Raw genomic sequence first — 16677 nt, forward strand, 5'->3', positions numbered from 1 at the left:
TAATAATACATTTGAAGGATATGAACAGTGGCATTCGAATAGGGAAAAACTGTGGTTCTCCTACCAACCGACAAGGGCAAAGGAAAGCTAGAAGTTCCCTCTAGGAGAATTCTTACCGAAATGAGCCCATATCAGCCCAATCAATGAAAGGTTCGCAGGATAGAATATGAGCTACGAGAAGGACACCACATCATCTAAAGAAAGACTACAACTAGGGTTCAATCAAAGTTTACCTCGAAGCATTGAGTTAGAATTTCAGCAGGCAAGAAGGGAGGTCGGTTACCAAGGAAAAGAAAATAGACCGCTAGAAGTAGAGGTTCGAGACCTTAACAGAAGAATGTACCAAATAAAAAGGGAATGAGAGAGCTCACAGGTAGCTTTGAGGACGCGAGACAATCAAATATCACAAGAGGCTGAAATTGCTTCTCTACAAGAAAATCAAAGATTGAGGGAAATTGTTCAGGCACTTTCGAGCCGTCTCGACAAAACTCAGAATGTTGTTGATGGGTTAATGCAGGATTATGCCCATATCAAGGAACAATACACCAAGTGGGGTATGAATTAGACCATGTGAGGTGCGATAATACATTGTTACGTCATAATTTAGAACATGTGCTCACCCAAGTCAGATGGGTAGCTCGAAGGGCAGATGGTTTAGCTGAAGAGGCACGAGTTCTCACGTTTGCCATTGCCTCTATACAACCAAATGGCAAAAGCACACTCAAGTTCCTGGGCAAACTTCAGTGAGATCTAGAGCATTGGGGACAATTTTATTGAAACTCTACTTTAATGTACTTTCAATTTCATGATTTAAGCATTAGGGGCACAATTGTCGCTTTCTTGTAATCTTCATTTATTTATGGTTTTCTTTCTCTCTCTTTCTGTCTTTTATTTTTCTAAAAACAAAAGGGATTGTTCAAGATATCTTGCTCACCAGCACCATATCGCACTTATCGTACCAGATGCAGGGTGAGAATAATAATGAAAGATCAAAAAGCTGAGCAGGAGAAAATAAGGAAAGATATTGAGGAGTTGCGCGAAAAGTTAGATGTCATCCTCCTCGCATTGGGAAAAGGCAAGACGGCCGCAGATCCTGCTACATCTAGCAACTCTGTCCATGAGCCGCAAGAAATGGAAAACAAGCAATGGAAACCATCTGCTGCAGGCTCCCAACACACCCAATAGCAGTCAGCAACGAATAGTAGAAACACACGGAAGAAATGAATGATAATTAAATCGGGGAGGGGGATTTCCGTAGCGTTGCTCTTTTGTTAGAAGGGCTAACACCGCTCAACACTTCAACTATGTTGCCCAAACCTTCACGACTCTTTCCATGATACCCCAGATGTATTTTAGTCTGATTCCCACGGTAACTAAAATGCTCAGAACAAACGATCTATAGGCACTGTATGGCAAACCCCATTTCTAGGTATTCAACCTCATTTCTGATCAAAGACTAATACAGCTAAAGAAAGCCAAGCTACTTAACAAGGGATCTTCCGAACCTCAAGCAAGAAAACACACTAGACAAGTAGGCCACACAAGCGTAGTGAGACAAGAATGAAGTACACTTCCATTAAACATTCATTGAAGTTAAACGAGATAAACTACGAATAAACAACAAACGTTAGGATTATCCCTTCCTCGAAGGTGAAGGTTAGTTCATATTAAAACAACGAAAGAAAATAGCAAGGAGTGAAGATGAAATCATTGTCAAGGGAGGAAACAGAGAATCAGAAGCTTCCTCGGGAGTACAGTGTAACCCAAAAGCACCACCCGTATCTTTCAGCTCCTTCTTCGATGAAAAATTCCCCTGTCAATGACGGAATTCTCTCCTCTTTCTCTCCTCCCAAAACGATGCTAACTTCCAAGGGGTGTCTCTGGCAGCTTGTCCCTTTTTTCCTTAAATACTCTGTCTTTTAAAATTAGGGCATCTATTAGAGGCTGTACAAACGCAGTAACAATTCTAGCTTAAAGAGTTACTGCGCTGCTACGCCCTCTAGAGCATTCAGACAAACTGCAGGCTGCTGACCAACTTCTTTTCCATACATAACATAATCTTCGCAAACTTGGCAGCATGCCTCTTCTTTAAGATCTGAACTCACTGCCCCTGCATAAACTAACAACTATTAAGCATTTAATCATGAAAACCAGAGAAATTTAGAAATTCCAAGAGTTTAAGGTTCGCTCGATGTATTCTCCCTTTTTCATGAGCTTATTTCTATAAATCCTTGCATTTTCGCACCATAATTGCCTTGAATAGTATGTTAAACACTCTCTATTTGAGAGTTATCAAAGTCCAACCTCCTTTAACTAATAAAGAGCTTTCTTCCATGTTCATCAACACCTTAAAACATCCCTTCTATGATCGGATGATTGGAAGCGCTTCCACAAATTTCTTTGATATTATAACCAATGGAGAAAGAATTGAGTATGAGGTCAAGCATGGCCGGTTAACTGGTATTGCTAGTGGGACACTAGCCACGAAAAGGCAGGTTCCTCGAAAAAGAAGGAGGGTGAGGTACAAATGGTAGGAGCTGACCAACACTCTTGGAAACAACAACCGTACGACCGAACACCTCGATACGCTCCATATTATTACCCAACACCATACGGGTATAATCAACCATATGTGAATAATACAACTTCACATTACTCTCTTTATGCCTCCCAAAATTTTCGACCCTCGGTCAGTCAAAATTTCCAACCTAGGGTTTAGCAGCATAATACATTCACTCAAGGATGTGACCGCTGTCAAAGATCAGGTAACTTGACAAGGAAGCATGAGATGCCCTTAAACCCAATATTGGAAGTTGAACTTTTCGATGTTTGGGGCATCAATTTCATGGGTTCGTTCCCACCTTCATTTGGTAATAATTACATTCTCTTGGCTCTTGATTATGTCTCGAAATGGGTTGAGGCTTTGGCCACCCCTACTAACGATGCCAAGGTAGTTTCTCTTTTCTTGCAAAAGTTTATTTTTACTAGATATGGTACACCTAGATGCTTGATTAGTGATGAGGGTACACACTTTTTGAATAGGGCAGTAAGTAATTTGCTTAAAAAGTATAACATTCACCATAAGATTGCTACTGCATATCACCCACAAACTAATGGACTAGCAGAGGTATCAAATAGGGCAATAAAGTCAATTTTAGAGAAGTCCGTGAATGTAAATAGGAACTACTGGGCTATTAAACTTGATGATGCTTTGTGGGCGTATAGAACTGCTTATAAAACTCCGTTAGGCATGTCCCCATATCGCATTATTTTTGGTAAAGCATGTCATCTTCCGTTAGAATTAGAAAATAGAGCATATTGGGCTATGCGGAAACTAAATTTTGATTATGTTGCTGCAAGTGAAGCGAGATTGCTCCAGTTACATGAGTTGGATGAATTTCGTCAGTTTTCTTATGAGAATGCCAAGATGTACAAAGAGCAAACTAAGAAGTGACATGACAAAAAGATAATAGACAAGAATTTAGAACCTGGAAACTTAGTTTTGCTTTTTAACTCTAGATTAAAGTTGTTTCCAGGTAAGCTTAAGTCTAGATGGTCGGGCCCATTCGTAGTTGAACATGTTTATCCACATGGAGCAATGAATTTAAAGGGTTCTAAAGGTAATATCTTTAAGATAAATGGGCATCGGGTCAAGAAATATTATGGCGAGTATATTGACAGAGGTAAAACCTCTATAATACTGAAAGACCCATGAAAAAACAGTGGAAACAGTCCCTCAGACAGTTTGGGGGGGCATTTTATGTAAAATGTTTTTTTGTCTTCTTTTTGTGAATTTTTTACATTTTCTTTAAGGCTTTTTTGTGTAGATTCCAAATCGAATTTTTGTTTTTGCATTTGAATTTTGCAGGATCAAGATCCGACCCTCGTCAAAATTGCATCAGGCGCAATTTAAGAGACAAAATCGATTTTTTTTAGTTATGGTTAGGGCTTTCGTGGGCATTATGTGGGTTATGTTTAAATGGGCTTTAGGTTGTTTTTAAATCAAAAGGAGGCCCAATTTTAAACCCAATTTTGTTTTTAATATGTTTTAAAACATAAAACCCTAGGATTTGAAAACACCTCATTCACGATTTTTACCAAAATTTTCTCACTTGTTTTCAAATCTTCTCTTAAGAAATCTCAAAGAATCTTAAAGTCACTCTCATTTCTCTCTTTTTCGGCACCTTTAGGGTTTTTTTGGAGGGATTTTCGTTGTTGATTGTGAAGCAAACTCAAGAACCATGGAAGGTTCATCTTCCTCCAAGCCGCACGACAAAGAGAAGGAAAAGAAGAGAGTGTTATTGCCTCCACCAACCAAACCGGGTATGATTCCTCTTGAATCTCCTAGGATTTCTCATGAAAAGTTAGTTTTTGATACTAGGGAACAAAGAAGGAAATATGAGGAAGCTATAAAAATGAACCCTAGGAGAAATCTATCCATAGGTGGTACAAATTTTGAAAAAATCAATATGGATTCTCATGATGCTCGAGTTAATAAAGAAGGTTCTAGTGAGAAAAAATTAAGAGGTGTTAGTAAAGTCTATCTTCGAAAAAATCAATCTTTAAAGGAAAAAAGGTGCATTTTTAGATGAAGAAAAAGCTAGACTTTAAGAGAGAGCGGAGATGTTCAGTAAAAATAACAAAATTAGGGATAAAGAGAATGAGAGAGTTTACGTGAAATTGAGGAATTAAACATAAAATGTCAAGAATTCATGGAAAACTCAAAGAAAGTGAGTGAGGGATTCAACTTGAGTTAAATAGCATGAGCATACGTCGTAGGATGAATCTTTCTCAAGATAACCCTGTTTCCGAGTCTTTAGAACTGTCTATCCCTCCCCCTCTTTCCACTACTGTTGCTGTGCATGTTGAAGGTCAAGAACAAGTTAGTGGGGATTCAGAACATGACACGGAGCCCTTGGCGAAAAGCCCCTAGTTTTGTCTCCATCTTTTCCAGATCCTATCTTGACTAAAAAGCCCCTAGTTTTTGATGATTTAGAACCGAAAAGGACAACGTCGAAAATTGCTGAAATTTTGGTGGCGTTGAATGAAACAAGGGGAGAGGATCCATTGGAGGATGATGGAAACAGTGGGGCAGCACAAAGACAATTGAATGTTGATGGAGATGATGAAAATCTTGGAGAATTACCCCAAAAAGTGCATGGAGATGAGTTTGAAGAGGAAGAAGAAAATGATGATATCTCTCAATATGAAGTGAGAGTATGAGCTCCGGTGCACGAATCTCAGCAAGTTGATGAGGAGCCCCCTGCAAAAGAGCACGAAGGAATATCTGATCCTGTGGATGTCCCTAGTGAGGCCATGGAGGAATCACCTTCTCCTTCTTCACAAGGTAAGACCTCTTCTTTGTCAAGTTTGAATGTTTCTGACCCAAACTTCATTGCTACTACAGAGAATTCAGATGAGGAGGTGAGCTTGACTGCAGTGGTAAAGAAAACACAAAAGAAGAAAAAAGTGGCAGAAATTGCGCCTGGCGCAATTTCTGCACCTAGGACCCGAGCCGCTGTAGCACGTTTGACTGCCTAAAAAGAATCTGATGTTGGTCCATCTAAAAAAGCCAAGAGCGCTAGGGTGCAAAAAGGGGCTGAAGAACCACTTAAGGAGGCCAACGAAGAGGAGCCCGATTCTATCGAACAAACACCATCAAGAGTAAAAAGGGTGAGATTGGAGGTGAGGAGGCCCACCTTCACAACACGTGATATCCTCCTTGAGAGAGGTTTTGATGAAGTCCAAAAGCCGGTGTTGGAATATGTTAGGAGAAAGCTTGTGGATAATGGTTGGGAGTCGTTGTTTGCCCCAACTACACGTGTATCAGAAGCCTTGGTGAAAGAGTTTTACACTGCCATCAACCCAAACAGAGGGGATGTAGTGAGAGTACAGGGTAAATTGGTAAAATTCTCGCCTTCCATTATTAATACTCACTATGGTTTGTTGGATGTTTTTAATGCCATAGGTAATGAAATTTTGGTGCATCCATCGGACGAGCAAGTGGAGGAGGCGCATAGGCTTATTTGTAGACCACATAAGACATGAACCGTCTCAAACACGGGGAAACTTTCCTTAAAGCCCCTTGACATTAATGAGCAAACGATGGTTTGGATGTATGTGGTGAAGAACCGGATGATCCCCACTTCTCACGATTCCTCCATTAAGCGCAATAGGGTGATGATGGTGTACATTCTCATGAAGGGCACTGAGTTCAACTTTAGGGAACTCATAAGAAACGAGATACGAAGTTGCTCTGAGAAAATGGTAGGTCCTATTATTTTTCCTGGACTAATAACTGAGTTATGCTTGCCGGCGGGAGTGGAGGCCGATGATGCCAATGTTGTGATGGCCAAGAAGCCGTTCACATCCCTAAGAAGAGTTCGGGGGTATTCCATTGTTCGAGAGGGAGACTTTCCCATTACCGCCATGGATCCCGAGACCAGAGGGGTGGTGACTAGGGAGAAATATAATGAGCTTAAGCACAAGTACGAGCTTCTTTTGGTTACTCAACGTGCCACATGTGCTTTCCTCAAGAAGATATACGATGATGAAGCACCTTCTTTCCCCGATGAGCTTGCGGCCGACTTACCATCTTGTTCCCATCTTCCTACCGATTCCACCGACGATGAGTCTTCCGATGATGAATAGGGAAGTATCTTCCTCCTTTTGTTTTAATATTTGGATCCTGATTTTGTATGTTAGGTTGTTAGATTAGTTTGCATATTAGGTTGTGTAGGTTGTTGTTTTGTTCTTTTAGTTTGCATGATAATTTTTTTTAGCTTAGTTTTAGTTTTAGGTTAGTGTTGGGATGTTGTGCTGTTAGGACTGCATATAAGTTGTATTTTTGCATATGTTTATAGTTCAAGCTTGCATGCTTCCTTGTTCTAGCTACTAGCTTGTCTTTAGCTTCTTCAATGTAACTTTTCTAAACTCTCAAGATGTTCATCCTTTTAATGAAATGCTTTCCTTTGTTCTTTGTTTTTGTATCATGTCGATGAGGATTCTTAAGGGCATGAATAGTTTAGATTTCCTAGTTTTATGATCAAGCCATAAGTCATTTTCCATTCGTTTTGTTTTGGTTATAAAACTGGTGTTCTGCTTCTTTTTGTTTTGAAACCTTAACTTTTTCATTACTTTGGAAGTCCTTGTTCTTTTTGTGCCAAAATTTTGCATCTCTCACAATTTCTTTCCCTAGTGAGGACACTGTTTCCCTTATGTTTGGGTGGGACGATGTGTGTCTTTTTGTTTTAAGAAAGAAAATGCATTTTATGTCTTGGAAAAAGAGTCAAGAAAGAAAATTCAAGCAATAAAAGAGTCATATGCAAGAAATTTTTTTCGGAAGGAAGAGTATGAAAAATAGTCCAAAAGAAGAAAAGCAAGTCAAAAAAGTGTCGTGAGTGAAACTAAGAGTGAGGGAAAGAAAAAGAACAAGTGAGAGTAAGAAAAGAGTGGTAAGAAACATGAGAGGAAAGAAAACACATTTACTTTTTCACGAGTCCCACTATAGACATTCATTTTGTTTAAATGGGTGGCGTTAGCATCTTGGAGGGTGGTAGCCTACATATTAAGGTAACTTCGTGAAAACCATTATCGACATCATTTTATGCCGGGTTGCTACCTAACATGTTTCTATGAGTGGCTGTGGTTTGAAACCGGTGTTAGTGTGTTAAAAACCTCAGGGGCTAGTAGCCGATCCACTTGATGTTAAAATTTTTGAATCAAAACGAAAGTGTGCATATTCCATGGTTTTGTAAAAGAGTTTTGTGTTTTAGAAAAGAAGAAGATTTAGAATCGTTTTTATTTTCAAAACAAAGGATGGTTTATGGTTTGTTGGCTTAAAAGTAAAGTTAGGACGTTTAGCTTGTGGAGCCTTTCCTGAGACTTATATGATTCATTTACTTAGAACATTTGGATTGTTGATCATTCATATTTCTAGCGTGTTGATTGTTTTAGATTTGTTGATGTCGTTCTTGCTTGAGGACAAGCAAATGGCTAATTTTGGGAGTGTGTTAGGGTTGACTTTTTACTACAGAAACATGTGTCGGTAGCCTTGTTTGACCATGTTTTTGACCCATTTCCCATTATTATTTGCCAAAAAAGACCACATATTCTTAAAGTAGAACATGCATAGATTATTTCTGCATAAAAGTCAAACTATGGTACTTTAGGAAAAATATGAGATAAATGCAGTCAAAGTTAGAAGAAAATAACAGAATTTTGTTTTCTTACAAAATTGTGCCCGACGCATTTTTGGAGGGCAATTTGTTAAAACGCACGTCTTGATTAATGAAGGGTAAGGAGAACATTTCCCACATGTTCAAAACCGTGAGTCCAAGTCCAAGTGAGGTGGTTAGGTGAATCTCAACCCTTTTCCACCTAAAATGGAGGGGAGTTTCAACCAACCTGTGGTGCTATAAAAGGAAGTCATCCATCCCTCAGCAAATCATCCCTTCCAAGCTTCATTTCATCTTCTTTTAGATGCTCTCTAGTTGTAGAACACGTTTTTAGGGTTTATGTTCATGTTATAGTTGTTCATTTCTTCGTTTTTCACGTTTTTACCTTTCGTAGTGCTTTTAATTCGAGTTCTTACTTCCGTTCTTTGTTCATTCTGTTATCTTAAAGTTCTTTAGCGAGTTTCAACTCCCCTCACGCTCGAGAGAGAAGAGGGTCAAGCTAGAATTCCTTGTACGGCTTATTTATTCATTTAAATTCAATGAAAAATACTTTCTTTATGTTTTCGTGCATTTACTTTCATTTAATTATGTTCTAAATTAGTTATCAACCTCCTTGTGAAATGCCTTAGTCAAATGATTTGATTTTCAACACGCTCGACATTTTGGCAAGATTACGCCTGACACTTTTTTGGGATGGTTTCTAAAAACTTCTCTTTACGTCTTTTTTCCATTTGGCCAGTGGGAACTTGATTTATACACCAAAGCCCAACCTTGGAAAAGGTGAGTTAGGTAAAATAATACGAAACCAATATGGGATGTGACTTAGGAATAAGCGCATAAAACATGATCCTAGTTATAGGCCCTCTGACCCATAATGCAAATGAGTTGGTAGATATTCTCTAGGATTGTAATCACACATAGGAATATGATTATAGGTTACCCTAGTCTCTACAGCAACCAAAAGCGGTAGTGAAAGAGTAGAACTCAAATCCCAAGAAAAGTCAGAAATTGCGCTTGGTGCATTTTCCCAACATAGTGTGTTTTCCATGTTTTGCATCAAAACTAAGGTAGGAGACAAGGATGTTGAGTTTCATTAAATTGCTTGCTAGTTGAAACCCCAAACGACAACATTTCTTCATATTTTTATTCCTGAATCACAATTGCATATTTGAACCATTTCACTGCATTACTTGATTTTGAAAAGCAACAAGTCCCTGAGGATTCGACCTTAGATTACTTCCGAGTATTACTTATGACCGTGTGCGCTTGCACGAGTGTCTAATCTTTTTAAAGGTAGAGAAAGTCCCAACAAATCCGCTGCCGAATAATTAGAACCTCCAAATAAATGCAATTGAATGTCAAGGGATCGAGTTAAAGAGTAAAGTTGCATAAATTACAACCCCCTATACAGGATTTATTTGAAATCCTCTTGGGTAGTGGGTATGTTGATGGGATGTGAATCCCGCAGCGGAAGCGATGATCATCGTTCATCAATTTTGAGAAACAAAACCCATAATGCAAAGTGTGAAATACAAGGACAAATGTTTTCCCTTACCTTTGAAGAACTCTTATTCAACGATTAAATCTCTCGAACACCACCAAATGATCTTCTGTGCTATCATCTGGGTACGAGATCGTACTTGTAGGAGCTTTGGTTTGGAACAAGAAGGAGAATTGAGAGGGAGCTTGAGATAAATTATGCTTGAGCGTTTTTCTGTTCTTTTGCTAAGTAGAACCTTTCTGCAAAACAAAACCAAAAAACTGCATTGCAGGGGAGTTATTAATTATAAATATATATATTAATCTTATTAATAAATAATAATAATTAATATATATATATATATAATTAATTAATCATATTAATTAATAATTAATAATTAATTATTAATCTAATTAACAATTAATATATATATATATAAATCACATAATTAACACTTAATTATTTATTACAAAAATAGAATCATATTCTATAGCATTTCTCTCATATAACCTATAATTGTAATGTACATCTTATGCACATTATTTTTAACCTATAGTTTTAATATGAATCGTATTAATATTAATTTTATTTGAATCTCATTCAAATAATATCTCTCATAATATATAGTTTTAATTTAGAATTAACTATTTATTATAATGTATCAATATACATATATTCCCTTGAGCAATTTGAACAGTTCAAATTCTTCCAAAAACTTGATCATCGCTTTACCCGTTATGAGCTAGCAAGGGGACCTAATGGACCTACAGATCAGAAGCTCCAACGATACGAGATTAATCGGTCAAACTTATTGACCGAGTTAATCAACTTTCGTTAACTACGGGTCACTCGACTAAAGATCTCGCAGTTGCACTCTTCTCACTACAGAATGTTTTTGTGCCATGGATATACGACCATTAATGGACAAGTCAATCCTTCACGAGTGCTTGTAACTCAAGCTGGGTCAAATTACCGTTTTACCCTTGAGTTACATCTTACTGCTTAAATACCACTGCTCCTCTAATGAACAACTCGGTTATGGTCCGACCAATAACCGGAAGTCCCTCTCGGGCTTAAGACAACACACCCAACATATGTATCAGTGTAGTACCTATGTTGGGGCAAAAGGACACTCTCTAGAGCAAGGTAGCCATTTTAAAAGGAGAGTTCAAAAGTTGTTAAACTCAAAAATCCTTATTGTTACAAAATAAAGGGATAAATGTTGTAAAGAGTGCCTCGGCGGCTGAAGGCTCAGATGCTACTTTTAAGCCAAAACCCCTCACCATATTTTACTGTGAAAAGCCTGATGCACCCAACAACAATCGAAAACCGATCACTATCACAGTTCCAGCTCCTTTCAAGTATAAAAGTTCCAAAGCAGTGCCTTGGAGATATGAGTGCAAGGTAACTATCGGGCAAGAGGTATCATCTCTTTCACTCTCAGTTGACAATATCACTGGAGTAAGAGGTTTGACACGAACTAGGAGATGTTATACACCGGATAGCTTGCGTAAGCACGTGAACAAGCCTACTAGTGAAAAGAATAAAGAGAAAGCAAGTGAGAAGAAAAAGGAGAAAGTGGAAGAGGATAAGAAAGGGAAGGCCAAACTCAACGAGGATGTTTATGATGAACTGGTGGAGGCAATTGTTTAATGGATGCAAGTCCTAAACAACCCATGTCTGAGGAAGAGACTCAAAAGTTTCTAAAGCTAGTGAAGCAAAGTGAATACAAAGTTATTGAACAATTAGGTTGGACACCCGCAAAGATCTCTATATTGTCTTTGCTGTTATCCTCTGCAGCGCATCGGAATACACTATTAGAGGTCTTGAATCAAGCTTTCGTTTCACAAGACATCACATTGGACAATTTGAGCAACATTGTCGGAAACATAAAGGCATCTAGCTCCATCACTTTTACAGATGAGGAGATACCACAAGAGGGTACATGACATACCAAAGCTCTCCACATCTCGGTTAAGTGTAAGAACTTCTTAGTAGCAAAAGTCCTTGTTGATAATGGATCTTCTTTAAACATAATGCCGAGATCCACGCTAGAGAAGTTATCAGTCGATATGCCCCATATGAGGCCTAGTACTGTGATAGTAAGAGATTTCGATGGAGCTCACAGTGCTGTTGTTGGGGATATTAAGATCCCAATCCAGATAGGTCCTTGTACCTTTGACATAACAAATAGAGATAACATCACGAGAGTACAAAACCGTGAAAAAGCAAAACGTCTAGCAAGATTTGAGAATAGGGATCATGATTACCCAAGAAGGACTATTCCACCTCTCAGCCACTCTTTCAGAAGTGCCGACATAATCCATCAGGACTACGATTAGGGTTCTGCAGTGACAGAAGAAAGAGAGCAAACCAGACCTTTTGTCTTCCCATGCCCAGACGGTTTCGAGTTGAGCAATTGAAGCGTCTTAGAGCTATTGTCTTTTGTAAATAATAAGTCAAATAATACTGAGATTGAATGTGATAATGATTCGAAATACGAGTTTGATACACCTATATACAACGTCGAGTATGATAAGGAAATGGATGATGAGCCCTCTGCCGAGTTATTGAGAACGCTAGAAGAAGAACAAAAGATGTTGGGATCCCATGAGGAATTAACTGAGACAATTAACTTGGGGTCACAAGCCGTGACCAAAGAAATTAAAATAGACACTAATATGTGTTCAGAGAGTCGCAAAAAGTTGATAGAGTTACTCCATGAATATGCTAATGTTTTTGCTTGGTCCTATTAAGATATGTCTGGTTTAGATATAGACATTGTAAAGCACAAATTGCCAATCAACCCAGAGTTCAAGCAGGTGAGGCAGAAGTTACGGAAAATGAGGCCAGATATGTTGATCAAGATAAAGGATGAAGTGAGGAAAAAATTGATGTAGGGTTCCTTACGGTATCTAATTACCCTAAGTGGGTGGCGAACATTGTCTCTGTACCAAAGAAAAATGGACAAGTAAGAATGTGAGTAGATTATAGAGACTTGAATCGTGCAAACCCAAAAGACAACTTCCCGCTTCCTCATATCGATGTATTGGTTGATAATACTGCTGGATTCTCAACCTTCTCCTTTATGGATGGGTTCTCAAGATACAATCAAATCAAGATGGCACCTGAGGATCGCGAAAAAACCACATTTATTACGCTGTGGGGAACTTTCTGCTACAAAGTTATGCTGTTCAGGCTAAAAAACGGTGGGGCAACCTACCAGCGTGCCATGGTTACCATTTTTCAAGACTTGATGCACAAAGAAATTGAAGTTTACGTGGATGATATGATTGCCAAGTCAAAACAGGGCAAGGAGCACAAAACTATTTTAAAGAAGCTATTTGATCGATTGAGGAAGTTCAAATTGAAACTCAATCCCAACAAATGCATATTTGGGGCAACCACTGGAAAACTTCTGGGCTATGTAGTAAGCGAAGAAGGCATTAAAGTTGACCCGGATAAAGTCAAAGCAATCTTAGAAATGCCACCTCCACAGACGCAAAAAGAAGTTAGAGGGTTCCTAGGACGACTCATTTACATCGCAAGGTTCATATCTCACTTAACAGCAACTTGCGAACCCATCTTTAAATTGCTCTGCAAGAACAATGATGGTGTATGGAGTGAAGATTGTCATGCAGCATTTGATAAGATTAAGCAGTATTTGCAGGAGTCTCCAGTTCTTATGTCACCAACTCCAGGACGACCCTTTATTTTATATCTCACAGTGACTGAAAACTCAATGAGATGTGTATTGGGGCAGCATGATGACTCAGGCAAAAAAGAACATGCCATATATTATTTGAGTAAGAAGTTTATCGATTACGAGACTAAATACTCTTAAGTAGAAAAAACTTGTTGTGCTCTAGCTTGGGCTGCCCGACGTTTAAGACAATACATGTTGTATTATACCACATGGCTCATTTCAAAGATGGACCTCATAAAGTATACTTTTGAAAAGCGATTTCTCTCAGGTCGAATTGCAAGGTCGCAGGTTCTCTTGTCCGAATATGATATTGTCTATATGACTCAAAAGGCTATTAAAGGGAGTGCTCTGGCTGACTACCTAGCTCAACAACCTATAAATGACTACGTACCGGTGAAGTCGACTTTCAGATGAGTATATCTCCACCATAACCGTAGCTGAGGAAAGTTTAGACTCATAAACTTGGACCATGATGTTTGATGGTGCCTCTAATGAGCTAGATAATGGCATAGGGGCTATTTTGATATCACCCAAAGGGGATCTATGCCCTCTTATCACCAGGTTATGCTTTGACTACACATATAATATGGCCGAGTATGAAGCATGCTCGATGCGCGTCCAAGCTGCTATTGATATGAAGGTTAAGAAACTTAAAGTTTTTGGGGATTCTATGCTAGTAATTCATCAACTAAGAGAAGAATGGGAAATAAGAGACACTAAGTTGTTGCCTTACAAACAACTCATAACAGAATTGTCACAAGAGTTTGATGAAATCTCATTTGATTATATGCCAAGAGAAAATAATCAAGTAGCATATGCATTGGCCACATTATCAGTGATGTTCACTTTAGAACTCAATGAGGAATTTCGTATGATTAAATTTGGGAGGAGATATATCCCAGCTTCTTGTATGAGCATTGAGAAAGAACTCGACAGTAACCCTTGGTTTCATGACATCATGGGTCCCAACTTGGTTTCATGACATTAGCAATGATGTTCAATTTAGAAATCAATGAGGAGGTCTATCCAATTAAATTTGGGAGGAGAGATGTCCCAGCTTCTTGTATGAGCATTGAGGAAGAACCCGATGGCAACCCTTGGTTTCATGACATCAAGCAATATATCAAGAATAAGGAATATCCACCGAATGCTTCAGAAAATGATAAGCGCACCCTCCGCAAATTGGCAATGAAGTTTTTCTTAAACTGAGAGATACAGTACAAGAGAAACCATGACATGGTTCTTCTAAGATGCGTCGAAGGAAGAGAGACCAATAGGATTATGGAGGACATCCATGAAGAAGTTTGTGGCACTCATGCAAATGGACACATGATGGCTAGACAAATTTTAAGAACTGGCAATTACTGGCTGACTATGGAGATAGAATGTATTAAATATGCAATAAAATGTCACAAATGTCAAATTTACTAGAACAAAACTCATGCTCCTGCTTCTCATTTGCATACTTTGACAGCTCCTTGGTCCTTCTCTATGTGGAGCATGGACGTGATAGGACCTATCGAACCTAAAGCATAAAATGGGCACCGATTCATTTTGGTAGCCATAGATTATTTTACCAAGTGGGTAGAAGCAGATTCTTACCGAGATGTGACAAAAAGAGTTGTAGTCAAATTCATCACAAAGAAATTATTTGTCGTTATGGTTTTCCTGAAACAATAATTTCTGATAATGCAAGGAATTTGAACAACAAATTGATGAGCGAGCTTTGTGAGCAGTTTAAGATCAAGCATCTCAACTCAACCTCTTATCGACCCAAGATGAATGGTGTAGTGGAAGCCGCCAACAAAAACATAAAAAGAATCGTTGAAAAGATGACTGTAACTTACAAGGACTGGCATGAAATGCTTCCGTTCGCCTTACATGGTTATCGCATCTCAATCCATACTTCAACTGGACAATGCCATTTTCATTAGTTTATGGTATGGAAGTTGTTCTCCCCGTTGAAGTAGAAATTCCATCATTAAGAGTTATCATGGAAGCTATGTTACAAGAGGCTGTATAGGTCCAAAGGCATTTTGAGCAGCTAAATTTTGTAAAAGAAAAGAGGTTGACGACATTATGTAGATGACAACTTTACCAAAGAAGAATGATGAAAGCCTATGACAAGAAGGTGCGCCCAAGAAAGTTTAGAGAGAAAATTTGGTTCTAAAAAGAATCCTACCATTGCAAAAAGATCATTGAGGCAAATGGACCCTGAATTATAAAGGACCATTTGTGGTAAAAAAAGGCTTTCTCTGGAGGACCACTAGTTCTGGCCAGCATGGATGGCAGTGAGTTTTTAAATCCAGTCAATTCAGATCATATACGAAAGTATGATGCATAATTTCTCGTGTATCTCAAAAAATTTCACTTTGATCTCATTATTTTACTTGAAAGACATTTTGTGTATCCATTCTCTATTATAACTTACAAATTTGAACAACAATTTTGAGATATGTGTTCTTTGTCATAATTGGAAATATCATTTATAAAGTCTTTTCTCTATTCATCTCTTCTTATTTATGAATAACGGTAGTTGCTTACATTCACGTTCTCCAAGGTTACTTGTTACTCGAAATCAAACATAAAGGTACAGGAAGCCTAAAAATAAGGATATTTGTTCTCTAGAATCATTGGGGAAAATATGACATTACAAAGTTATCAGGGGCAAAGTCGTCATCTCGTTTAAGAAGTGTTTGGCCAAGTCTCAGTTTGTTTGTGTACTCTCAATCCAGTTAAAAGGGTTTTGAAGGAAAACAAAATGCGATGATCGGGCTATCTGGACAATTCTAGGTTTATATTACAAAAGCAAGTGATTTCACTCTATTTTTTCACATCCAAGATAAAATTTCTTGTTATCATCATGCATCAAACACATTTCATGCATTCTTTCATGCATTCTCCACATTTTTCTTGAAGAAGTCTCCAAAAAGCCCTAGGGCAGGAAGTTTCGTGACGTCTCATTTTGTTCAAGCAAGCGTGTTTAATTTATTTGTTGGTTAAATCGAACTCGATTAAAAATTGTGGTCGAAGCGTGTGTCAAGCCAAGTCTGTTGCTTTTAGTTTCCCGTTGGTTAAATCCAACCCGATCAAAGATCGTGGTTGAAGCCTGTGTCAATTCAGGTCCATTACCTTTTTTAATTTCTCGTTAGTTAAATCGAACATAATCTAAGATCGTGGTCAAAGCTTGTGTCAAGTCAGGTCTATTGCCTTTTATTTTTATTGTTGGTTAAATCGAACCCGATCAAAGATCATGGTCGAAACTTGTGTCAAGTCAAGTCCAATACCATTTATTTTCTCGTTGGTTAAATCGA

The 16677-nt window shown here is 38.3% G+C and overlaps 1 protein-coding gene across 1 annotated transcript; it reads left to right on the forward strand.

The window, feature by feature from the left end:
* The first annotated feature begins 13832 nt into the window (after positions 1 to 13832).
* On the forward strand, positions 13833 to 14345 carry LOC111023794 (uncharacterized). Its single transcript, XM_022301274.1, has one exon. It carries the CDS (start codon positions 13833 to 13835, stop codon positions 14343 to 14345), a length of 513 nt encoding a protein of 170 aa, XP_022156966.1.
* The last annotated feature ends 2332 nt before the right edge of the window (positions 14346 to 16677 follow it).

The sequence above is a fragment of the Momordica charantia genome, assembly GCF_013281855.1.
Source record: "Momordica charantia cultivar OHB3-1 chromosome 4 unlocalized genomic scaffold, Mcharantia_2.0 BLBB01000004.1, whole genome shotgun sequence".
NCBI classification, from domain to species: Eukaryota; Viridiplantae; Streptophyta; class Magnoliopsida; order Cucurbitales; family Cucurbitaceae; genus Momordica; species Momordica charantia.